At 51.0% G+C, this 24,626-nt stretch overlaps 1 protein-coding gene across 1 annotated transcript in view; it reads left to right on the forward strand.

Moving 5' to 3' along the window:
* Positions 1 to 691: 691 nt before the first annotated feature.
* The window catches only part of FAM53B (family with sequence similarity 53 member B), a 32,715-nt gene continuing 8,780 nt past the window's right edge, over positions 692 to 24,626 (forward strand). Inside the window, exons 1-3 of the mRNA XM_080621715.1 lie at positions 692 to 836; positions 4,210 to 4,261; positions 13,995 to 14,710. Of these exons, the coding sequence (XP_080477841.1) occupies positions 768 to 836; positions 4,210 to 4,261; positions 13,995 to 14,710 (837 nt within the window). The 5' untranslated portion in view covers positions 692 to 767. The remainder of the gene's footprint in view (positions 837 to 4,209; positions 4,262 to 13,994; positions 14,711 to 24,626) is intronic.

The following is a 24,626-nucleotide window of genomic DNA, read 5'->3' on the forward strand; positions in this document are numbered from 1 at the left end:
TCTACTATCTATCTATCTATCTACCTACCTTCCTATCTAGTCTGTCTATCTATCTATCTATCTATCTGTCTATCTATCTTCTATCTTATCTATCTAATCAATCTATCTATCTAATCTATCTGTCTGCCTATCTGTCTGTCTATCTATCTATCTATCTATCTACCTACCTACCTACCTACCTATCTAGTCTATCTATCTATCTTCTATCTTATCTATCTATCTAATCAATCTATCTATCTATCTAATCTATCTGTCTGCCTATCTGTCTATCTATCTATCTACCTACCTACCTACCTACCTATCCGTCTGCCTGTCTATCTATCTATATCTGTCTGTCTGTCTACCTAAAATACTTCTGTCCCTCCGGATCACCTCATGCACTTCACGTGCTTCCAGCAGCTCGTGCAATCTCATCCTGTGAAACAGCTCTGCACTGATGGGGTGCAGAGGATCGCCAGCAATGTTTCATACTCTAACATAAGTACTCCTGTGGAGGAGCCACCCTCGGGGTGTTTTTAGGTCAGCCCTCACCCATTGCTCAGCGCACCCACCCTCCATCCCCCAGGCAAGTCCCTTAAAGCTGTTCTCTCTGTATGCACACAGGGAGTTTTCCACGCTCAGAGGCTGTTCCTGCACATCCCCCAAGGAGCTGGTGGGGCTGAACCTTTCCTGGAAGAACATGGACTGAAAGAGGAGCTTCACCAGACCTCAGCTGCTGGTGCCCTTCGCCTGGACCCTGATGGACCCCACGTCAGGACTGCATTACCATGGTGATGATCTTAACCAAAACGCGGCAAAACAAAGGTGCTGGCTCCGTAACATGCAGGACTGAGCTGGTAAGTGTCCTGAGAGCTTCCTTCAAAACTGTTTTGTCACCAACAGCTTTGCTATAGATTTATAATAAGGGCTTCTTGTGCTGCAGGGCTGGATCTTTACATTGTAGAATCCCGAAATGGCTTGGGTTGAGGGGACCTTAAAGCTCACCCCGCTCCAACCCCTGCCACGGGCAGGGACACCTTCCACTAGAGCAGCTTGCTCCAAGCCCCTGTGTCCAACCTGGCCTTGAACACTGCCAGGGATGGGGCAGCCACAGCTTCTCTGGGCACCCTGGGCCAGCGCCTCAGCACCCTCACAGGGAAGAGCTTCTGCCTAAGAGCTCATCTCAGTCTCCCCTCTGGCAGGTTCAAGCCATTCCCCTTGGCCTGTCCCTACAGGCCCTTGTCCCAAGCCCCTCTCCAGGTTTCCTGCAGCCCCTTTAGGCACTGGAGCTGCTCTAAGGTCTCCCCTTCAGGAGCCTTCTCTTGTCCAGGCTGCCCCAGCCCAGCTCTCTCAGCCTGGCTCCAGAGCAGAGCTGATCCAGCCCTCGCAGCATCTCCATGGCCTCCTCTGGCCTCGCTCCAGCAGCTCCACGTCCCTCTTGTGCTGCTGCCCCAGAGCTGGACACAGGAGATGGTTTATACCGCTGTTTTCTACCGAGCTGCATTATTAATAGCCAAGGAGCAGGGGAGTAGGGACTGATTGGAGTGCTGTGGCTTTTGCATATATGAATTTCAGTAAGCATGCAATGAAATAAACAGTAGAAAAAACATTAAATCAACACCTTGAATAACATGGGCGAGTAGTTGCTTCACCAACAGTGAACAGATGCTCATCATTAATAGAAGGATGAGCAAGTGGGGAAGAGGATTAAGTGGGAGATGGCAAAGGGCAGTGCTGTAGTACATAACAGTCTTGCTGGCGCCCTGTACTGATGCAAATGCATCCATGCCGGTTGAGCAGGCAACAAAAGAGCAAATGAGGAGCAGCAGACAGACTAAATGATGCTGGAAGGGACAAGCGAGGCCATGGGGCTGAGAAAGCCCAGAGCTGGTTGTGGATGTTTGCTCCTCTGTCCTCAAGGAGAGATGGTCGTAGTCCGAGAAGGAATTAGACCAAGAGGCTATTCCTGCACTGAGAGTCTCAGATAAGGGTGTGCAGGAACACAGCAGGAAGCATCTGGCAGGATTAGCCCTAAATGGGCATGTTTTTAGCATAAAAGATATATGAATGTCTTAAGTTTGGTGAGGATGGCAAACTCTCCAGCTGGGCTTCCTGGGCAATAGTGCAGTGTGCTGGGTGAAGGGCAACCTGCCCTGGCAGCGCATGGTGGAAGAGAAGGCAGGCAAGGTAGAGGCAGCATTAAATCCTGCCTTAAAAGGGGGCAATCTGGGAAGGAAGGATATTGATCTGTCGGAAAAATGTCCTTGCTTTAGCGCTGGCTCCTGCTGGGAAGGCAGCATCTCCTGTGGCTGCTGCTCCAGGCAGCAAGAGGCAGCATCTGATGCTGGCTGTGTCCTGCAGGTGTGCAGGGCAGGCACAGGGGAACTTGCTGCAGAGGCACACAAGAAATGGTTTCTTCTGCTCCTATGGGAAGGGATGGGCACTGGGGCTGGCCGATGGCCGGGAGTGGAGGTGCAGAGCTGTAATGAGAAACTTTGCCCCCACGTGTTTGCCGAGTGCCTCCCGCAGCCCTGGAGCTGGGTCAATAGTGCAGTGATAGTTCTGGTTACACAAGGTGGATTGCTGGGTTGTCTGGGCTGTTGAACTGGGGCAAGAAGAATGGTCCTCCAAAGAAAGAAAGAGTTCTTCCATTGACTTTGCCAGAAGGCAAAGGCTAAAAGACATAAATGTCTGAGCAGTGGAGCAGCATCACCTACCAAAATCTGATCATAGAATCCCAGGCTGGTTGGAAGGGACCTTAAAGCTCCTCCAGCTCCAACCCCTGCCACAGGCAGGGACACCTTCCACTGGAGCAGCTTGCTCCAAGCCCCTGTGTCCAACCTGGCCTTGAACAATGCCAGGGATGGGGCAGCCACAGCTTCTCTGGGCACCCTGTGCCCGCGTTGCCCAAAGAGTTATGCTCAATATGGGACATGTCACCTAAAGTTGTTGGCCACTCTTTGGAGACAGCTGCTTGTCCTTGCTGTCTCCTGGTTAATTCTAACCTGCTGCTTCCTAAGGTGGGCTTGACAGCTAGGGATACCCTTATTACACATAGAAAAGTGGCACATGCTCCAGAGAAGATGAACAGCTCTTATTTACCTTCCCATCATTGTTTTCTGCTTCCACATCCCTCTATATTCATTATTTACAGTATTCTGTGTATAAAGTGGGATCCTTTTATTGGATTGCTCTGTGGAAGCAGGTTCCAGCATTTATTATTAGTATCATCATTATTATTATCATTATATATTACTACATTATCATCATCGTCATGTGAGCAGGCAATGTGTAAGGCATGGATGAGCAGAGAAGGTGTGAATGCAATGGCCTAACACCAGATAAACCACAGCTATGGTATCACAGATGGACAGAGAGGTCATGCTGGTGCTTCCTCAGACGATGTAAAGCCTTGCTCAGATGGGGTGGCATTGCCAGGAGGGACACTTCAGAAGCAGAATATGGACATTTTGGGGGATAATAAAAGAACAATTAGTATTGAAGTGATTTGCAGACATAGCTGAAATGGCATGTAGCTGCAGATGACATTGATTTATTGCGTATAGAACTGTCCATGCCCATTTTTAGAAGTCTGATGATGTCTCTCACACTGTCAAGAGGAAAACTCTTGGAAAAAAAAGAGCATATAAACCCACTGGGGTTATTTTGCACCCGTATAGTTGCATTTCCCCCTATTTTTAGTGCAACTCAGCACAATCTGAATGTGGACTCCCCAGAAGCGCTGTGGTGAGGGCCTTAGAAACGCTCTATGTTTAAAAACCTAAATAGAACCATAGAATAGTTTTGTGCCTAGATGGGAGGACTTAATGGGCTTGGATGGGGTTCAGATGCCACTGCTGCTGCTTACTTGTCAGTGAATTCAGTACAGAACTGCTGCTGAATTCCAGCTCCCAATTCATTATCTCCAGTGTTTTGGGTCCTGGGGCTGGGACCTCACTGCAGCTATTCCCATGGGTAAGGACTAGCTGCAGGACCCATAGTCTGCAAGCTTGGGCCTCACCACCAACCCCAGAGTTAATGAAATTGGATTTCATTGGTGGAAGATGTCTGGGTCTGTCCCCTGGTCCCTGCCAAAACAGGACCACTGCGGGCACCCGAGGCTCTTCTCCTTCCTGGGTGCAGTGTGGCGTTGTCAGAGCTGGTTTCTGGTGGTTTCTGGTGCCCCAGTCGAGTCTGCGAGAAGTGAATAGTTTCTCTGGTTGTTTGCAGCACACTCCAAAGATGAGTCAAGGACCTACCCTCTTCTCCTGTGGCGTGATGGGTAAGTAACAGACACTTCTGTCCGTGTTTACTGCACCTCCGTTCCTGCTTTCATAGTATGGTTTGGGTTGGAAAGGACCTTAAAGCTCATCCAGTTTCAACCCCATGCCATGGGCAGGGACACCTCACACTAAACCATGGCACCCAAGGCTCTGTCCAACCTGGCCTTGAACACTGCCAGGGATGGAGCATTCACAACTTCCCTGGGCAACCTGTTCCAGTAAATAGCAGTGAGTGGGAAGATGTCCTGGACAGTTCAGTCTCCCCCAAAACACTCCCCTGTAGCCCCTGGGGTGGGCATCACCAACCTGCCCAACACAGTATGGATGGAGGGGCACGCATCCCACCACCTGCTAGTGGTGTCCATCATGCTCATGCCACCCTCCTTCCCAGAGGTTCTGCCAGTTACCACTGCTGAGTGAATTGCTTATCTCCTTCCCCCTCCCCTTTGATATATCTGCTTATTTTTACAGTAACAGTTGAGATTATAAGCACATTGGGTCTGAGATTGTGTTTGAGCATCCAGCCCATGACCGTGGCTCTTGAACTGTTGGCAGAATGCAAGTAATAAATATCAGTGTTATCACTAAAATGTTCTACCACTTGGCACAAACTGTTTGGACAGGCCTCAAACAAGAAGGAAAATGTCTTAATTTTACCTTTGATGGTAACCATGGTATAGGATGTTCAATAACTTTTATGTCAGAGCTTACTATCAATTTTGATGCTGAACAGCCACCAAAATTGACTTGGGATTGGTGCCTTGGCCCATGATACTGATGGTGCTGGAGGCTGTGCTGTTACACTGTGCTCTTTGGGCTTTGCAGGGGGAAGCAGTCCCTTGGTGAAGTCTCAAAAGCTCATTAAAACTTGCAGGTCAAGTTTTATTTTGAGCCAAGCTGCTTGCTGTGAAAGCCAGGACTTTACAGACAAAGAGCGGCCCCTTTTCCTCATGGACACAACTCTCATTAGTGCTAACAGGACCTGAGCCTTGACAGGAGATATTTCCCAAGCTCTCTGCTAACTCCAGGCACTGGGAGGCAGGGAAAGATGGAAAGCATTTGGAGTTTTTCAGATGGAAGTCACAAGCTTCTGAGTCAAGAAGGGGTAGAGACAGCCCCGTTCCCTTTCTCCTGCCTGTCAAGCATGAGTGAGGAACAAAGAAACCCGATCAGATGGTTTTGTCTTGCACTGCGGCACTGGCAGGCTCTCCAGCAGATCTGATGAGTCTATGCCTAATTGAAAAGCAGCTTGTCTTAAAGAGCTTTTACAAAGCCTTCTGTGTCTTCCTAACGCTGCTCTGATCTTCTTTGGCTGCCAAATGATCCTCTTTCTGAGGGGAACAAATGTCACCTCCTTGACCACAGCTTGCCATGGAATGGGCTTCATCATGCCCAGTCCAGAGGAGCCAGTCTCTGCAGAATGCAAGGGCATCACTTAGCTTGGGTTTCATTTTAGGCATCCTTCCTGAGTGGTGTTCTTAATGCCTCCAGATGTGGGTCATGATCAGACTAATCTGGTGCCCAAACTTGCTTGACTTTTTAAAGAAGTCCCATGGTTATAGTGGCACCGAATGCGAAACTTAGGGAATATTCCAGATCAAAGGGTAAAGTCCCTGTTGGTGGAAAGCACTGAGATATATGAACCCAGTGGAGTTTGGACTGGCAGCACAGCCAACGGGAGGCAAAGACTCCCAGTCCCATGTGTGATGTTGGTGGGATGGAGGGATGTTGGTTGCATTTTCCAGGTTTTCACCTGGAAGAGGCTGAGGTTCTTGGCATGGGATCTTCCTGGTTGCCTTTGGAGGCAAGGGCAGCTTTGGGCAGGAAGGCAGCTTGTGGCTGGTCCCAGTGGCCATGGGACAGCAAGGCAGGCTGCTGGGAGAGCATCATCCAAACCTGGATGGTGGCTCAGGAGCACGTTCTCCAGGAAGGAGAAGGAAGAAGTTGGGTCAAAGCCCCAAGGGGCGTGTAATGCACCATGACCAAGAAACCAGCTGGGCTCCTGCTTACCTGTGGCATAACGTGGGGAAAAAGAGTAAACTGAAGCCCTTGCATCTTAGATGCACCTTACCTCATACGGTACTAAACAAATCAAGAGCCTGAAAATTGATTATAGATTGGAATATAACTCAATATATGAGTAAACATTGTGAAAGACTTGATACATCAGATGATGCAGTGTTAGATTCACTTCTCAACGTGGCCTAAATAACCTTCTGATTTGTAGAGTTATGGGAAATACCCCTGCCACTATGATGATAATAATACTAAAACGATTGGGTTTATCTTTATATAGGGCTTTGCTGGGAGGAAGATTAGAGGTGAAATGCCTAAAACTATAAATGCAACAACTTATTTTTTCCTTTCTCCTTGATGGGTCCTTGAAGCATCTGGAGGTATAAGAATTGTCCTGTGGGATATGGATTTTTTTCTCCTCCTCCTTTCTTCCCCTGAAGTCGCACGTGAATGGCTGTGCTAGAAAAAGAAGGTGACATAAAGTACTTTTGACTTCCTATATTGAAGTTTCTCAGTCTTTGGATGGATGGCAGAAGACAATATAGGCTATTTTAACAAGGCATTGGCAGCATCACCTTATCTTCCCCTAGCAGGTATGTAAGAAGTTATTGACATCGAAGTCGGTAGCACCAGATGCTGCAGTGGTCTGGTCCTGTATGAGAAGCTCAGCAGGAACGTGCTGACAGCCGTGGCCTCCTGGTTTCTGCATAAGCAAGAAGTTATCTTTGAGGCAGGCTGCAGGCTGGGATGTGACAAGGTGCTTGCAAGTGCAGTCACTCTGGATGTAGGATCAGAGTCCCAGTGCAGCAGGCATTGCATGCACAGTCCTGCTTGGGAGGAGGAGGATGGGTTTGAGCCCGTTGGGAATAGATGCTGCATGCATCTGTGAAATGCTCTTTTAATATAACCAACATTTGCTTTTTCCTTGGAAAGCACCCCCAGAATTTGTCCTCAAAGAGCGCTGCAGCAGAGCGGGATGATGGATGAAGCGCATGGGTCAGTTCAAATGTCCTTTGGAACACTCCACCACTGGCATGGTTTGGCAACACCTCTCGTCCAAGAGGCAAGCGTGCTAGGGAGGTTGGAGCCTTGGGTCTTGTTGTTGCACATCTCTTCTTGTGGAAGTGGCTTTTCACCCTGCATGGGTGATGGAGGAAAAGCCAAGAAGCCAGAAGAAAGGCCAGCCCCTTGATGGCATCCCAAGAGCACCCACAGGGCTTGCACCCTTCCTGTTTCTGAACTGTGGTTTTCGGGGATTTCAGGGGATTTTTGGAAAGGCCATTAATGTAGAGCAGCATCTCGGTGCATCTTCAAGCGCAGTTAACCTGGAAACACAAAAAGCCATGCAGGGAAAGCCGTTGAGGCTCCTCTGGAGCAGGGAGACCTCACCAGAGGCTCACAGTGAAAAGCAGGGAAGGTTTCACTGTTGAGATGGGGAATTTCCCTCTCCAAAGCCAGCTGCTGGCACCAGGAGCCCACAGCACTGGTGTGTTTGTTCTCCAGCGGTAGGTTTGGGGGTTGTTGTTTTCATTTCCCATTGAAGCACAGTGCTGCACATCGTATTTTAATCTCATTTCTGCAATGGGAAGGCTCCATGGCACTGCCACCAGCTAATTACAATCAGTACATTTGTTCCACATTTATAGAATCATAGAACCATAGAACAGTCAGGGTTGGAAAGGACCTTCAGATCATCCAGTTCCAACCCCCCTGCCATGGGCAGGGACACCTCACACTAAACCATGGCACCCAAGGCTCTGTCCAACCTGGCCTTGAACAGCACCAGGGATGGAGCATTCACAACCTCCCTGGGCAACCCATTCCAGTGCCTCACCACCCTCGCAGTAAAGAATTTCTTCCTTACATCCAATCTAAACTTCCCCTGTTTCAGTTTGAACCCGTTACCCCTTGTCCTGTCACTACAGTCCCTGATGAAGAGTCCCTCCCCAGCATCCTTGTAGGCCCCCTTCAGATACTGGAAGGCTGCTCTGAGGTCTCCACGCAGCCTTCTCTTCTCCAGGCTGAACAGCTCCAACTTTCTCAGCCTGTCTCCATACAGGAGGTGCTCCAGCCCCTGATCATCCTCGTGGCCTCCTCTGGACTTGTTCCAACAGTTCCATGTCCTTTTGATGTTGAGGACACCAGAACTGCACACAATGCTCCAAGGGAGGTCTCCCGAGAGCAGAGCAGAGGGGCAGGATCACCTCCTTCGACCTGCTGGTCACGCTCCTCTTGATGCAGCCCAAATCAACCCCTGAAGATAAACAGGGGGCAGTGGAAAACGCAGCCTGCTTTTTCCCTCATGGATGGGGACAGGGAGAGTGAAATTCAACTCAAAACAACACGTGGATAAGGGGACTTGGCCACGCACCTGTGTGAAGAGAAATGTTTGGGTGAGGATCCAAACAGAATTCATCTGCCAAGGAAAGGAAAGAAGGAAAATGGATTGAAACCCATAATTGGTTTACAAGTTGCCATAATAAATAATGCATTCATGTAAATTATTTCACTGGAAAAGAACGCGGAGGGAACTTGAGCAGAAGGAGCATGCATTATGCATAAAAGGGAGCTGTAAAAATATTATAGCAGCACATTTGTGTCGCTGCAGTTAAAGTTGTGTCAGCTCTTTGGGTTTACACCCTCCTCCATGGTTATGGATGCGGTCATTACAACTTACTCTGTGTCACCAGGGGAGCAGGGCAGTCACTGAAAGAGGCCATCTGAAGCTGGGAGGTGCCTGGTGTCTCCATGAGCTGCTCCTGCAAAACCTGGAGCTGAGCACCTGGAAGGCTGCCTGTGATGCTCTGAGGATGGATCCTGTTCTCCGTGGCGCTGTGCAAAGCTCTCGGGGATGTTTGGAGGACAACACCCATCTCCTTGATTTTGGGATGTGCCCCGTGCCCTGGACCACTGGGTTTGTTTGATGTGGTGAGGGTTGCACAGGAAAACAGATGGATGTTGTTACAGGTTCATGTTCGCTCTTGAAAGTGCGTGTCTTGGTTTTACCTGAAAGGAAACTCAGGAACAGATAGCGGTGCGGATGTGTTTGAGCATGCTGTCAGTGATCCCAGGGCAGGTTGGGCCCTGCTCACATGCAGGTGGCTTCTGGTTTGTCTCTGAAAATAGAGGGGAGAAAAACCAGGTGAGGTTCAATGCCAGGGCTTGTTGCTGCTCGCCCAGCCTGGTGAGTCCTGCTGGGCAGTGATGGCCACTCTTCACCTGCACCCCAAATGCTCCTGCTGTTGGACACCCAACGTCTCCTTTATAGAGCATCCCTGGCAGGGCTGCTCCCCATCACCCCAGGGTGAAAGGCTCTGCCACCAAACTGTCCCCAAGGCTGGGCAGGGCAGAGGCAATGCGTGCAGGCTTAGAGGAGTGACACAAGAGCCAAGGCTTGGATCACCCTTTCTAGGGATGAATCAGAGCTAACCATCACAGCCTTGCTTTGGAAAGCAGAAATGGTTTGGTTTTGGTTCCCTCTGAGGCTGGGCAGCCTGGGAGCTTGCAGCTCCAACCTGAACTGGATGCTGCTTCATGCCTGTCTCTGTTTCCTGCTGCTTCATGCATGGTTTGCAAGAGGGTTCAGGCTCTTGCTGCCATGGTTGGATGGGGCTTGGAGCAAGCTGCTCTAGTGGAAGGTGTCCCTCCACACAGCAGGGGTTGGAGCTGGATGAGCATTAAGGACCCTTCAAACCCAAACCAGTCCGGGATGCTATGAAAGGGCAGGACGAGAAGCTCAGTTTTCCCGAGGCTGCTGATACCACCCCTCTGTGTCTTGGAAGCTGGAAAGCTGTTTCACAACCAAAGACATGCCAGGGAATTCACTTTGTGTAGCCTCACCCTGGAAATACAGATCCACAGATCAAAACATCTCAACAGAAATGTGCTCTCTGAGTGACTTGAAGTGTTCGTCTTTGCAGTTCTAAGTTAAAATCCCAAAGGAAGATGCTATTTCATCCAAGGACACAAACAGGGGAAGAGCCCCTCATGCCCCACTTACATCATGCTCTGGTTGTACATCTTCTCCTATCGTTTTTCCAGATGGCAAAGGAGGGTTTTTCAGAGAAGCGACTCACTTGTGAACCGAGAGGTTCTCATGGTGGGTTTTATCCTGGAACAAATCATTGCCTTGGGGTAAACCAGGCTGAGGTTTGTAATGTGAAAAAATGAATACACGCTTATGTGCAGCAGTATTAATGGTTCCACTGCAGTTGTTGTTACCAGTCTTATCAGCCTGCTCAGAATATGAGTCTTAGTCACAGAAACATAGAATGGTTTGGGTCTGAAAGGACCTTAAGGTCATCCAGTTCCAACCCCCCGCCATGGGCAGGGACACCTCACACTAAACCATGGCACCCAAGGCCTCATCCAACCTGGCCTTGAACACTGCCAAGGATGGAGCATTCACAACCTCCCTGGGCAACCCATTCCAGCGCCTCACCACCCTCACAGTAAAGAATTTCTTCCTTAGATCCAATCTAAACTTCCCCTGTTTCAGTTTGAACCCGTTACCCCTTGTCCTGTCACTACAGTCCCTAATGAAGAGTCCATCCCCAGCATCCTTGTAGCCCCCTTCAGATACTGGAAGCTGCTCTGAGGTCTCCACGCAGCCTTCTCTTCTCCAGGCTGAACAGCCCCAACTTTCTCAGCCTGTCTCCATACAGGAGGTGCTCCAGTCCCTGATCATCCTCGTGGCCTCCTCTGGGCTTGTTCCAACAGCTAAACAGCTGCCAGCTCACAGCTAAGTCTTAAAACCTGAACAGAAACCAGCACCTTTTCCTCAATGCGGCTTTCCTGAGTCCCTCAATTACATGCTTACCTCTTGGACTACCCCGTGTCCAACTTGTTTCAGGGTGAAAAGTTTCCTATTTGCCCTAAAAGCCCCATTTTCTGGGTTCTGTGGTAGTTTGGGACCCATCAGTGGTTCTGGAGGGGCTGTGCCATGGTCTCCTCCTGCCCTGCCAAAACCCAGCTCGCACAGTGCAAGGGGAAGAGCAAATAACCCCAAGCTGCTGCTGGGGATAACTGTGCAGCTCCCGCTTTCTTTGCAGGGTTTGGAAGATTTATGGCTGTTTATGCTGCAGCAGGGCTGAAAGAGGAAGGTGTCCCGTGTCCTCCTCACCAAGGCCCTTTGTACAACGCGATGCCTCCGGCCGGAGGATGGTGGCAGCTTGCCATGAGAACTCGGCTTCTATTTCTGTTTCTTTTGTCTGCTGACCTGACCTGAGGAATCTCTCTGCTGGCAGCATAATGCGGAGGGGAAAATAATAAAGATCTCCCCATAGATGTAGTTGTTTAGCGCAGATTTCGCACTCTTCATTGTGTTTATTCAAACGGGCACAGCAACTGTTGGAATGCTGTGTGCTTACTGAGGGCAGAGCCAGGGGGGATGGGGCTGGAGCTCTTACTGTGGCAGCTGGATGCAGGGAGAAGTGGGAATAGTGGCCAAGAGTGCTCCATGCACCCCAAGTCTGACCTCCTGACTTGAAACCGAGCCTTGGTTGGACACGTTCTGCACTGCTACATCTTGCCTATCAGCCTGGTACCTACAGCTGTGGGCTGGGTACAGCTTTTACTTCATCCTTCAGTTACCAGGGTGGAAAACCCCAAAACCCCTAAGAAGTCTTGCGTGATTTAGATATGATCAGATGAAACTTGGCAGCAACAGCAAGCACGGTTTGCTCTGTTCACAGCAGCAGTGACAGAGAACTGGTGACTGGTTTTGGCGATGACTTTTTTCCACTGCACAGCCGATGGAGTTGTCCTGTCCTACCATGGTTTTCCTCTTGAGTATCAACGCCTGCAGAGAGCCCGGGGAGCCAGGCCTTGGTGCTACTTCTGTTATTGTCAGTGGGATGTGTGTGGGGCTGAGATCATCCCCCTTAATCCTCTCTTTGGACACGGTCATCAGTGGGATTTCTGGATACAGCTGCCTCCGGGTTTGCAGTCTTCCCACATGGAAGACTTTGCACCATGCCCGTAGCTATATACATTTCAGCCCAATGGAGGTGCAAGTTTCTTGGATCTTTACCCATCTGATAAAATGACAAGCCCCATCTGATAAAATGAGTATCTTTATGGTAACCCCAAACCCATGCAACAGAACACCACCATCTTACGCTGTGCTCTGTTGGAAGGCTGTTAAGGCAGGTTTGCAGGGCAAATTCCCATGTAAATAAGCTGAATGAAAGAGAGTAAGAACACGTTAAAAAGGTGTAGTAAAATAGGTGTACTAATCAATTTGTTCCTTTAAATAAATGCTTCAACGTTATGTGTGTTAAAGAAATGCAAACAAGTGGCTGTGCTAGGTACACATGGGCTTTTCAAGGCAGCCCCAAAGAGATGCTGACCCCAGGGTGCTGCGGTACAGTAGGAGTGTGTGGGTTCCTTCATGCTTCATGGGGGTAACTGGGCAGGGGGGTACCTGGGCCAGAGCACCCAGACTTAGGGGACAGAGGGGAGATGGACAATGGGCCTCGCAACAGGGACCTAAGGACAGCATCTTGCAAAGACTTGCTGGAGGTTTATCGTGCATCTATTTTATATATCTATATCTATATGTCTATCTTATCTATATATATATACACACATATATATATATTGTCTGCCATCTTAGAGCTTGTTATGTGCACCCCGTTTTACACAGTGTCTTTGGGTCGATTTGGGAGAGAAGCTCAGAGCCTCAGTGGGGTAGGTTCGTTTCACTGGAGCAATGCTGTTTTAGCAGCATCTGAAAGCAGGACAGCCCAATGGGTGTCGGGATGATATTGGTTTCCCATGGGCTCTGATGACCCTGTTGGGATTTCTGTGCTATGACAGGTAGCTGGATGCTGGTGAGATCACCCCCTTTGCTGTTAGGACCATCCCAGCTTCTGTTTCATCTCCTTTCTGGTATTTGGTCATAGAATCATAGAATGGTTTGGGTTGGAAAGGACCTTAAGATCATCCAGTTCCAACCCGCTGCCATGGGCAGGGACACCTCCCCCTAAACCATGTCACTCAAGGCTCTGTCCAACCTGGCCTTGAACAGCACCAGGGATGGAGCATTCACAACCTCCCTGGGCAACCCATTCCAGTGCCTCACCACCCTCTCAGTAAAGAATTTCTTCCTTAGATCCAATCTAAACTTCCCCTGTTTCAGTTTGAACCCGTTACCCCTTGTCCTGTCACTACAGTCCCTGATGAAGAGTCCCTCCCCAGCATCCTTGTAGCCCCCCTTCAGATACTGGAAGCTGCTCTGAGATGCCCTGAGGGCTATCTCACCCCAACAATGCTACATGTTTGTGCTCTTCACTTCCAGTTTTGGGGAACTCCTCAGGCAATTACTCATTGTGGAACCCAGGACAAACCACATGGGTGTGAGACATGACTTAGCACAGAGCTAAAGCAATGGCCACACATTTTATACTGCTACATTTCCCTTAGCTAGCGTAATCTGGAGACTCAAAGGCATGTTTTGATCTTCTCCTAGCAGCTTTGCTCCTGCTGCGGTTATCGCTTTGTCTCTCTCTCCATCTACACCCCAGCAATCGCTGTGCTGGCAGTTTGGAAAACCATATTCCAAGGGTTAATTAATTTGTTCAGGAGAGCATCCCCTGTGCTGCTGCTTTTGATTTACGGCCGTAGAAAGCGGATCGCAGAATTAATTAATGCTGATGCCCGTGCCTGTGTGTTTCTTACTTGGGCTCCTTTATTCCCCTCTCCTTTCTGAACCAGAAAATGACAGATGGAGAGATCTCAGCAGGAAATGTCCACTCCAGCTCGAGCAGCCGGGCGCCAGCATCTGGGACTGCTTGTCGGACAAGGGCGAGGAGGGCTCGCGCTGGCCCAGGGACACAGCCACCACTTGCTCCGTCACCAACCTGATCAAAGACCTCAGCCTCAGCGACCCCCATGGCAACCCCTCGGCTCCCCCCAGCAAGCGCCAGTGCCGCTCGCTCTCCTTTTCGGATGAGATGTCCGGTTGCGGCTCCTCCTGGAGACCTTTGGGCTCCAAGGTGTGGACGCCGGTGGAGAAGCGGCGGTGTTACAGCGGGGGCAGCGTGCAGCGCTACTCCAATGGCTTCGCCACCATGCAGAGGAGCTCGAGCTTCAGCCTCCCGTCGCGGTCCAACCCGCTGTGCTGCGAGCATCCCGTCCTCAGCAGCCGGCTGGGATGCCAGCCGAGGAGGTCAGCCACCGGCGGGCGCGGGGTGGACATGCAGAGGTCCCTGTCCTGCTCTCACGACCGCTTCTCCTCCTCGGAGCACTGCGCACCGTCGGCGAGCAGCACTCCTGCCTCCACTCCGGAGCTGGGCCGGCGGGCAGGGGGGCTCTCCCGGAGCCGCTCCCAGCCCTGCGTCCTGAATGACAAAAAGGTTGGGGTCAAGCGGCGGAGACCGGAGGAGGTTCAGGAGCAGCGGCCCTCGCTGGACCTTGCCAAGATGACGCAGGTAAGAGGTGGTGGTGCTGGTCCTGCAGACAGGGCTCAGCACTGAGGTGATGCTGTTCACTGATAAAACTCCTTTAGCATCCTCCTAAGGATGGGAGCGATGCAGGTGTTGCAGGGAAGCGCATCCTTCTGTCTAAGGAGAAAACGCATCCCCCTCCAAATGGATTTCTGTAAGGAATTCCCACATTGCTGTTCTGTGCTGAGTTTTCCACACTGATCCCAGCATGGCATCGTTTCCTCCTGGCACGTGTTTCCAGCAGGATTATGTTAAACCCCACATTTTTGGGCTCAGGAGGAGCCCCATTCCTGCCATGGGGAGGTGAAGGCAGCACCCAAGGTACCTAACCTAGGCCCTGTTAGGAGCTGAATTCATCCTGCTACAGTATGAATATCTCAGCCTCTGTAATTTTCCACTCTGGAGATGTTATCACGTTTCATTTTCAGTTGCAAGCACAGAGCACAACCTCCCTGCTCAATCTGCTGCACAGAACCAGATAACAGATCTGAGCCGTGAACTGGGGAGGGTTTTGCTCCTGGGTCCTCTCCTTGCAAAACCAAGTCACTGGAGTTTTGGTGAGGGCCAAAGAGAGTTGCTGCACTGAAGGACAGTGTGAGCAGCCTTTCCGTTTCACACTCATGAAGCTTCTCTTTCTGCAGTTTCATGGTTCAACATTTCCCACATCAATAGTTTATAGCTGTAAAGTCAATGACACCACCCGCGCTGCAGAAGATAGAGACAATGGGGGACTGAAGACCCCAGGGCTGCCACTGTGGGAGCAGGGAGTTCACCCTGGCCACCTCCCATTGTGGACTGTCACCTTCTGCTGGCCACAAAGCTCACCCCTGGGTTTGGTTCAGTGCAGTTATCTGCTGTGCTTCATCCCAGAGGCAGCCGTGTCGGGAGCATCTGCCCTGATTTTCATCATTGAACCATAGAATCACAGCCTGGTTGGATCTTAGAGATCATCCAGTTCCAACCCCTGCCACGGGCAGGGACACCTTCCACTAGAGCAGCTTGCTCCATGCCCCTGTGTCCAACCTGGCCTTGAACACTGCCAGGGATGGGGCAGCCACAGCTTCTCTGGGCACCCTGAGAACATGGCTTTGGCACGGGCAGGTGACCTAAGGATGACAAAAATCAGATTACTCGGCCTCTGCAAGCACAGATACCATAAAGAAAAGGTCCCAAAGCCCCCTGCTGCAAGGCACGAGCACTGTAGGAATGGGGAAGGGATTACCTGGCATCTCCCCCAATGCTGGTGGTGGCAGGAGCAATGAGCACCCCCATTCCCATCCTCTCCTCGCCCGCTGATCCAGGCTGTGTGGCCAAATGCCATGGGGTTGCTACCACCACCATCCAACACCACCATCACCAAGGAACTCTGTGACGGGGATCCAGCCCAAGGCACATCCTGTGGAGCATCCCCAGTTTCCAGGGTGGAAACCCAGCCTGGTTTGGGTTCCCGTGGCAGCGGGTGGATCCCGGAGGCAGGGATTTGGGGCAGCAGGGTGGGAAGAAAGGGAAGCCGGGAGCTGGATGAGGCCAGGGTTTTCATAGCTATTGAGCTATGAGGAGCGGTGCTGGCAGGCTGCTCTCCACGTGGGAGGACTGGAACAGAGGGATGAGCAGGATTAGGCAAGTTATGGTGAGCATTCTTGCCTTTGGTGGGGCGCGGGGCACGGTCAGAGCCCTCCCCGGGATGGGAATGCTGTGAAAAGCAACTGATTCCTTGTGGGCAGAAGGAGACAAGGGATAAGTGTGCTCAAGGAAGCCCTGCAGGCTTGGGTATTCCGTCAGGCTGCTTTGATGCCTCTTTTAGAATGAGACTGGAAAGTTAGGTGTTAAGAGCTGAAGTAGTGGTGAGGTGTGTGCATGGCTGCACGTGTCCTCTAGTCTTTCCACGGGGTGGGAATGACTTATGTGCAATGGTCCTCATGAGTCAAAGCAAAGGAAAGCCAACGTGTCCAGACTGGGTTTCCCAGTGTAACTCAAAGCATTCACTTTATAGATGGGGAAACTGAGGCACAGGGCATGCCATGAATTCCTCGGAATGAAGCTCAGGGTGCTGGGTGCTGGATCTGCATCCAGGTCTGGCAGTGGGTCGGTTAATTCTGGGCTTGTGCTGTAACCACATGTGTTATAGGCCTGAAACCCAGTGCCGTAATTGAAATAGGACTAATTTGACCTGAAAGCAGTGTTTTCTTCATAGCAGGAGGGATATTCAGGCCAGGCAGGAAAGGACGGAGCCACTCCTGGAAGCAATTACATGGCCACATAACTGGGCTAATGAAGAAAGAGACCTAAATGTTAAAGTTCTGCTAGGAGGGAAAATCCTTGCGAGAACATTGCTATTCATTCCTCAAAATCCTGGCTTTGCCTCTTCTCTCAGCAATTCCCATAGCTCAGAGAGGCAAGGTGATCCCATATCATTCCCTTTATTTACTCATATGGCATCAAACCAGAGAGGCTTTGGCTTCAGGCAGAACCCAAACCATGGACGTGGTGGTTGTTGAAATAACAACTTTTAGAAGCCACAGCAGCATGAAAATCCTTCTGCATGCCTTAAATGCCTGCAAATGCTCTGCTTTGGGCCTTTGAAGTGGGTATAAACCTGGTGGCTTATACTCAAGCAAGTGGGTGATGGTGATGTGTCATGTATCCCCAGTGTCCAGGGGCAGGTGAGATGTGAGGAAGCCAGTTGCTATGGGCTTGGGTACCAGGGGAGCTGCCTGGCATCTCTGACTACCCTTAAGCAAGGACATCAACCATCCTGTCATTTCAGTGCGGGGCTTGGGGTCTGCTTTCCAACATCAGCTTTTATTCCTCCTTTCCACGTAAAGCACAAGCCTGAGGAGGACAACATCCAACCTCTGGAATCCCATCAGTTGTTCTGAGGGTGTGTGGCTTAATCTTGCAGCACTATGTTCTCCTTCCTAGGTGCAGTGCTTGGTCTTGCAGCTCCAATGACCGTGTCCCTAGGGCAGGCTGTGCTCGGAAATGGTCAGGATTAGATTTCTCCATGAACTGGGATGTTTCTCAAAGAGCTGGTGTGGATGCACCTCAAAAATGTGGGAGATAAGCGATGTTGTAAGGGTGGCAGGAGGTGGCTTGGACCCCAGCTGTCCTGGCTGGGCTGATTTTTGCAGGAACGGGTGCTTTCACCCTTTGCAAGGCAGCAGGAGAAGCTGTTTGGGTGAGAAAGCATGGATTTGCTAAGCAGAGTCTCCCAGGGATGCTTTGTGATGGAGACACCCGCTTGGTTTTCCTTTCCCATGGCCTGATTGATTCTTCTCCGAAGGGTACCTTGCTGTGTGTTGACCTGGGGACTGATCATGTCCCACCTCCATGTCCACCACTTTCCAACATCTCTATGTCAACGTTTCCCACAGGATTTGGGGTGTTGTGTGCCCAAGCACCTCGCAGCAGTGGCTTTGTCTGAGTCATCTATGGGAAGCTGAGCCATGGCCAGCCCTGGCCGAGCAGATTGCTGTCCCCACGCAGCTCAGTGTGAGGATGTGACGTGTCCGTCACACCAGTGGCAGCCGCCTGAGTGGCAGTTTGCAATCGTCCCCGGCAGCGGCAGAATGAGCCCTCGCTATCTCCTGCCCCTTCTGTTTCCTGCCTTGTACCACTTTGGTATGGGTGTTCCTGAGAGATTTTCATCTGAGATAGCACATTTCCAGACACAGCTGTCCTTCTTGCAGATGTTTTTAAGCACATATATATATAAAAGTGACATATATATTATACATATATATGTATAACAAGTCATATTTGTGTAACTGCCAGAGGGGAGACTGAGATGAGCTCTTAGGCAGAAGCTCTTCCCTGTGAGGGTGCTGAGGCGCTGGCACAGGGTGCCCAGAGAAGCTGTGGCTGCCCCATCCCTGGCAGTGTTCAAGGCCAGGTTGGACACACGGGCTTGGAGCAAGCTGCTCTAGTGGAAGGTGTCCCTGCCTGTGGCAGGGTTGGAACTGGGTGAGCTTTAAGGTCCCTTCCAACCCAAACCAGGCTGTGATTCTGTGAGATGGCTCCACAAGGGTTTGGCTTCCCTGTGAGCCTTCAAAGCATCTGTAATTTGAAGAGCTTCATCTCTCATACAAATACTGTACTAATGTCTTGTTCTCCTGAGTTTTCTCTAACCTGTTTCCTGTGAGGGTTTAACCATGTACACTGAGGAGTTCCAGACAGCTGGCAAACTGCTTCTCCATGAAGCTCTGTATTGTACAGTGTGGCCTATAGTATATGGGACAGAGAGTAGCTGCTACAGAACAATAAGGCAATTAAACCACAATATTCTCTTGTATCCTGTGGTTATGAGTTCATCATAAATAGCTGCGAAGGGTGGAGGAGAGGGCACTGGCAGCAGTGGACACCAGCTCAGAAGGTGGTGAGGATGAAGCACTGAGTGTGCCTGATAAGGACTTGTTATAGAGCAGACTTTGTGCCTGAAAGGCGCCTGTTACGGAAAGGGTGCTGAGGTGCTGGGTACAACAGGGCTATTCATGTTGTGCAGTGGCTGCTGTGGACACACAGTCCCGTTCGTGGGGTGACTTCACTGTCCTCGAGGAGCACGTGCCTTCACAGGATGGAGTCATCTGCACTAAGGATCACAAGAGCAGCCTCCTGACATGTGGATGTGTGGTTTGTGTGGTTTTCAGCATTAAAACCAGCTTCAGCCTGGGATGGAGATCCAAGAGGAGTGGGTGTGTAAACATAGAATCCTGGAATGGTTTGGGTTGGAAGGGACCTTAAAGCTCCTCCAGCTCCAACCCCTGCCATGGGCAGGGACCCCTTCCACTGGAGCAGCTTGCTCCAAGCCCCTGTGTCCAACCTGGCCTTGAACACTGCCAGGGATGGGGCAGCCACAGCTTCTCTGGGCACCCTGTGCCAGCGCCTCAGCACCCTCACAGGGAAGAGCTTCTGCCTAAGAGCTCATCTCAGTCTCCCCTCGGGCAGGTTCAAGCCATTCCCCTGGGCCTGTCCCTACAGGCCCTTGTCCCAAGCCCCTCTCCAGGTTTCCTGCAGCCCCTTTAGGCACTGGAGCTGCTCTCAGGTCTCCCCTTCAGGAGCCTTCTCTTCTCTAGGCTGACCCAGCCCAGCTCTCTCAGCATCAGTAATGCTCTTGATGGCTGGGAGCGGGCTGCTGCCTTGTTTTCCCTTCCAAACTATGGAATAATGGCAGTTTCCATGAGGATCCATGCACAAAGGAGCTTGCACACTCCCAAAGCTGAAATAAAGCAGCCCGCCAGTTGGAAACGTTTAGGGTTGGTCTTGACGCTGAGTGGGGACACGTTCCAACTGCAGGACGGGAGAAGCCACCTCTCCTCCCCGACCACCCAGCTCTTTCCTCGAGGGGTAAAATTCCCTCCATTTTCACCTAAGAAGTTTTTCTGCTCCAGCTTTGGCCGTTTCAACCTTGCTGGTGAGGGCAGGAGGGGCAGCAGTGACCTTGGAGCAGCATCAGCACCCACTTGAGCCCACGGCAAATATTGCCAAAAGGTAGAGAGAAACGGGAGGCTTTGAATTCCAGATGTATCCCAGGAAATAGTTTGCTGTTGATGTAAGTCCTGAGACAGATTCCAGCTCCCAAGCCCTGGTGTTTGTTAAATAAACACCAACGAGAGTCTGCAAAAGGTCAGCTTGTGCCTTGGTGGGAAAAGCCTTCGGTTTGGGATCAAAAGGAACGCCCCACTTTGAAGGGTGCAGAGGAGCTCGGCGGGTGCCTGGTTTTGACTTGGTCAGGCTCTTCCACGTGCGGCCGTCATTATTCATTGCCCTGGTATTTTTGTATCTAAAGCACAAGTAGTTGAAACCAATTCAAGTTCATATTGGAAATGAGGTTCATAATCATAGAATCATAGAACAGTTCGGTTTGGAAAGGACCTTAAGATCATCCAGTTCCAACCCCCCTGCCATGGGCAGGGACACCTCACACTAAACCATGGCACCCAAGGCTCTGTCCAACCTGGCCTTGAACACCGCCAGGGATGGAGCATTCACAACCTCCCTGGGCAACCCATTCCAGTGCCTCACCACCCTCTCAGTAAAGAATTTCTTCCTTAGATCCAATCTAAACTTCCCCTGTTTCAGTTTGAACCCGTTACCCCTTGTCCTGTCACTACAGTCCCTAATGAAGAGTCCCTCCCCAGCATCCTTGTAGGCCCCCTTCAGACACTGGAAGCTGCTCTGAGGTCTCCACGCAGCTTCTCTTCTCCAGGCTGAACAGCCCCAACTTTCTCAGCCTGTCTCCATACAGGAGCTGCTCCAGTCCCTGATCATCCTCGTGGCCTCCTCTGGACTTGTTCCAACAGTTCCATGTCCTTTTTATGTTGAGGACACCAGAACTGCACACAATGCTCCAAGTGAGGTCTCACGAGAGCAGAGCAGAGGGGCAGGATCACCTCCTTGGACCTGCTGATCACGCTCCTCTTGATGCAGCCCAGGATACGGTTGCTTTCTGGGCTGTGAGCGCACACTGCAGCCGGCTCATGTTCATTTTCTCATCGACCAACACCCCCAAGTCCTTCTCTGCAGGGCTGCTCTGAATCTCTTCTCTGCCCAACCTGTAGCTGTGCCTGGGATTGCTCTGAGCCAGCTGTAGGACCTTGCACTTGGCATGGTTAAACTTCATCAGGTTGGCATAAGGATGTTTACTCCTCTGGTTTTCTCCCCCTCCCTGTTCCTTTGACAAACAACTCGGTGTATTCACTGACATGCAGCAAACCTCATCTCTGGTGTCCACCAACACAGGGTAGACCAAGTGCTACTCATTGAGGTTTCCCTGCCTTGGTTTCCCAAATGGACCAATAAAGACAATGTGTTTTTTCACCTATCCCTATCCCCAAGCTCCTGAGGCTCATGAGGGATGTCATTTGGGTGCTACCACAGCAATAAAACCTTGCTTTTAGGTACCAGGTCCTGTTGCTGACAGAAGCAGCATGAAGAAAAGATCCATCTCCCTATAAAGGGCTGATAGTGCAGCCCCCGAGTGCCCATTTCATGTGAGGCACTTTATAGTCAGAGGATGCTTGTAGAAGCTGATTTATTGTAGCAGCCTCTATTTTAGTCACCCGTCAGAGCTTTTAATAGCAATAAAGTGGAATGCCATGGCATCCATTGTTTTGGTTTTACAGTCAAAGTGGTCCCATCTGCCCCAGTTATGAATCTGTGACTCACCAGACACAATGGGCTGAAAATAAATTCAGCTGTGGAAGCAAGAAACGTGCCGTGCTCTGGGACGTGGCTGGTTTTGCCATGAAATTACTTTTCCAGCATGGAATGGAGCTTGTGCACATGGATGGGCTTCTCCAGCAGCATCCCTTGCTCATGCAGTGGGGGTCTGAGTGCTGAAGGGTCCCTTGGTACCCAGAGACCATGTCCTACCCTCCCTGCTCCCAGCTCCATCCCCTGCTCCCAGCTTCATCCCTGCTCCCAGCTTCATCCCTGCTCCCAGCTCCATTCCCTGCTCCCAGCTCCATCCCTGCTCCCAGCTTCATCCCTGCTCCCAGCTCCATTCCCTGCTCCCAGCTCCATTCCCTGCTCCCAGCTTCATCCCTGCTCCCAGCTTCATCCCCGCTCCCAGCTTCATCCCTGCTCCCAGCTCTATTCCCTGCTCCCAGCTTCATCCCCGCTCCCAGCTCCATCCCTGCTCCCAGCTCCATTCCCTGCTCCCAGCTTCATCCCCTGCTCCCAGCCTCATCCCTGCTCCCAGCTCCACTCCTTGCTCCCAGCTCCATCCCACCACAGGGTCCGGGGATGCAGGGTTGGGTGCTGCACCCTTGTTCATGCCCACATAGGACAGGGCTGGAAACACAAAGCTTGGCAGTGTTTGCCCCAAACACAGACAAAATCCAATTGTATCCCAGAGATGCACATCTGATCCATGGCTTGCTGTTTAACCCTCTGCTCCCTGGGCTTGTGCTCTACATGGACCCAAACCCCAGCTTTTATAAGGCACAGGGATTCATCCTTGACTCAATTAGCATGCTCCAAAGCAGTGGCCAGGAGTGGTTGTTCTGTTTTAAAGAAACCACCCAAACCCCAGCATTCCAGGACATTTCCAGGCTTGCTGCTTCCTGCCATGGTCCAGGAGGATGCAGTGGCATCGGGATTTGCAGGCAATGGTCAGGTTTTTCTCCCCTTGAAGGTGCTTCATCTGCTGCCCCAGGATGTTGTCGGCATTGGAAGGATGGGGCAGGGGCAGGGTTTGGATCTGTTCTAGGCCCAGTGCAGTGGTGGGAACAGCTCCTTTGGGCACTGGGGAACCTTTTCGTGCAGAACTGTAACAGTGATGATGAGAACAGTTCTTTGGGAACCTCGTTCTTGCAAAAGCCTCCCAAAGCGTTTCAGGAGGTGGCAGTAAATAACCCAGGAGGGCAGTTCACTCTGTTTCACAGGGAAGGTGCTCAGAGTTAGCCTGAAATGGAGACTGTGTCAGAGCAGTGATTGGTATTTCAAACCTGCTTTTACTTTGCACGAGGTCACTGTGCAGCTGTGGGTGCAGGTGCCCCAAGAGCAGTTACAGGGACACGACTCCAGTTTACTTATGCCCCTCACATCTTTCATCCATCCCAACCTTAATCTGATGCCTGGGGAAAAGCGGGCTCCTGTTATCACCTTGGATCAGTCCCTGTGTGCTGAGCCTGCTCCGTGTGTGTTGTGTTCGAGGCCAGGGTGGATGGGGCTTGGAGCAAGCTGCTCTAGTGGAAGGTGTCCCTGCCTGTGGCAGGAGTTGGAGCTGGAGGAGCTTTAAGGTCCCTTCCAACCCAAACCAGGCTGGGATTCCATGATTCTGTGAAGTTTTGCCTGCTCTGGGGATGAGCTGGGTGCAGGGTCCTCATTGCTCATGGCAGAACCACTCCAGTTAAATCCATGGCGTTGCAATAGGATCCTGAGGAGAGCAGCCTGGCCCTGCTGCCACCATCTCTGCTAGGCTGTCAGCGGTGCTGAGCCTGTTGGCATGAGCACCCCGTGATGCTCTAAGGATGCTCGGCCACAGTCCCTTGGGATGTGAAAGGCCGGTCGCAGGAGGGATGTGCAACCTGGAGATGCATAAATACACAGTAATCACTCATGAGGCTGCCTGATGGCCGGTCTGAGCAAACCCATTTCCCCAGCTCACAGCGAAGGGTTCATTGTCTTAGGGAAAATATTTGGTTTTGGCAGGAAATGAGGATTTCCTCCAATTATCATTATGAATGGGAATGGGCCAGGAGGCTGCGCTGGGACTGAGCCCTGCGTGTGGGGTGCTGCATGGCTTGAACCCCATGAGAGCATCACTGCTCTCCGACTCTATGCACAAGCTATGCCTGCTGCATTCCTCCATGATTTCTGGGATTCATCTCTCCAGCATGCCCCTGGGGCTCTGTAGCACCAGAGGGATTCCTGTCAGTGGCCCATGTAACAGCTTTGCCTTTGCATTTATAGCAACTCACTAAACATCCTCAACTCACTAAACATCCTCAACTCACTAAACATCCTCACTGTCACTGGGGCAGATACAGAGCTCCAAAGACAAGAGCAAAACTGCGAGTAAACCCAAATTAACTCCACAGGCTCCAAAGGCAACACTAATACTACTGACTTAGCCTCCTTCTTGCCTTGTTTTGGGTGGTTTAACAGTGTGGTGTGAAGTGACTTGGTGGGGTAATAGGTATTTCTGAGCCTGCTCGTGAAAGCTGTTTTTCACACCAGACAGCTAAAGCTGAAGATTTCCCATGCACCATCTAAGCACTGGTGCCTGTTCCTGCAAAATTAGGATCGGGGCTATGTAAATATTCTTCCCTAGCAAAAGAGAAGGGAAGAGCAAGGAAGAGCCTGAAAACAAGGAGCAACCTGCTCTAGTGGCAGGGGCTTGGAACTGGATGAGCTTTAAGGTCCCTTCCAACACAAACCAGTCTGGGATTGTATGAAA

This window comes from Psittacula echo (genome assembly GCF_963264785.1).
Source record: "Psittacula echo genome assembly, chromosome: 6".
In the NCBI taxonomy this organism is placed as follows: Eukaryota; Metazoa; Chordata; class Aves; order Psittaciformes; family Psittacidae; genus Psittacula; species Psittacula echo.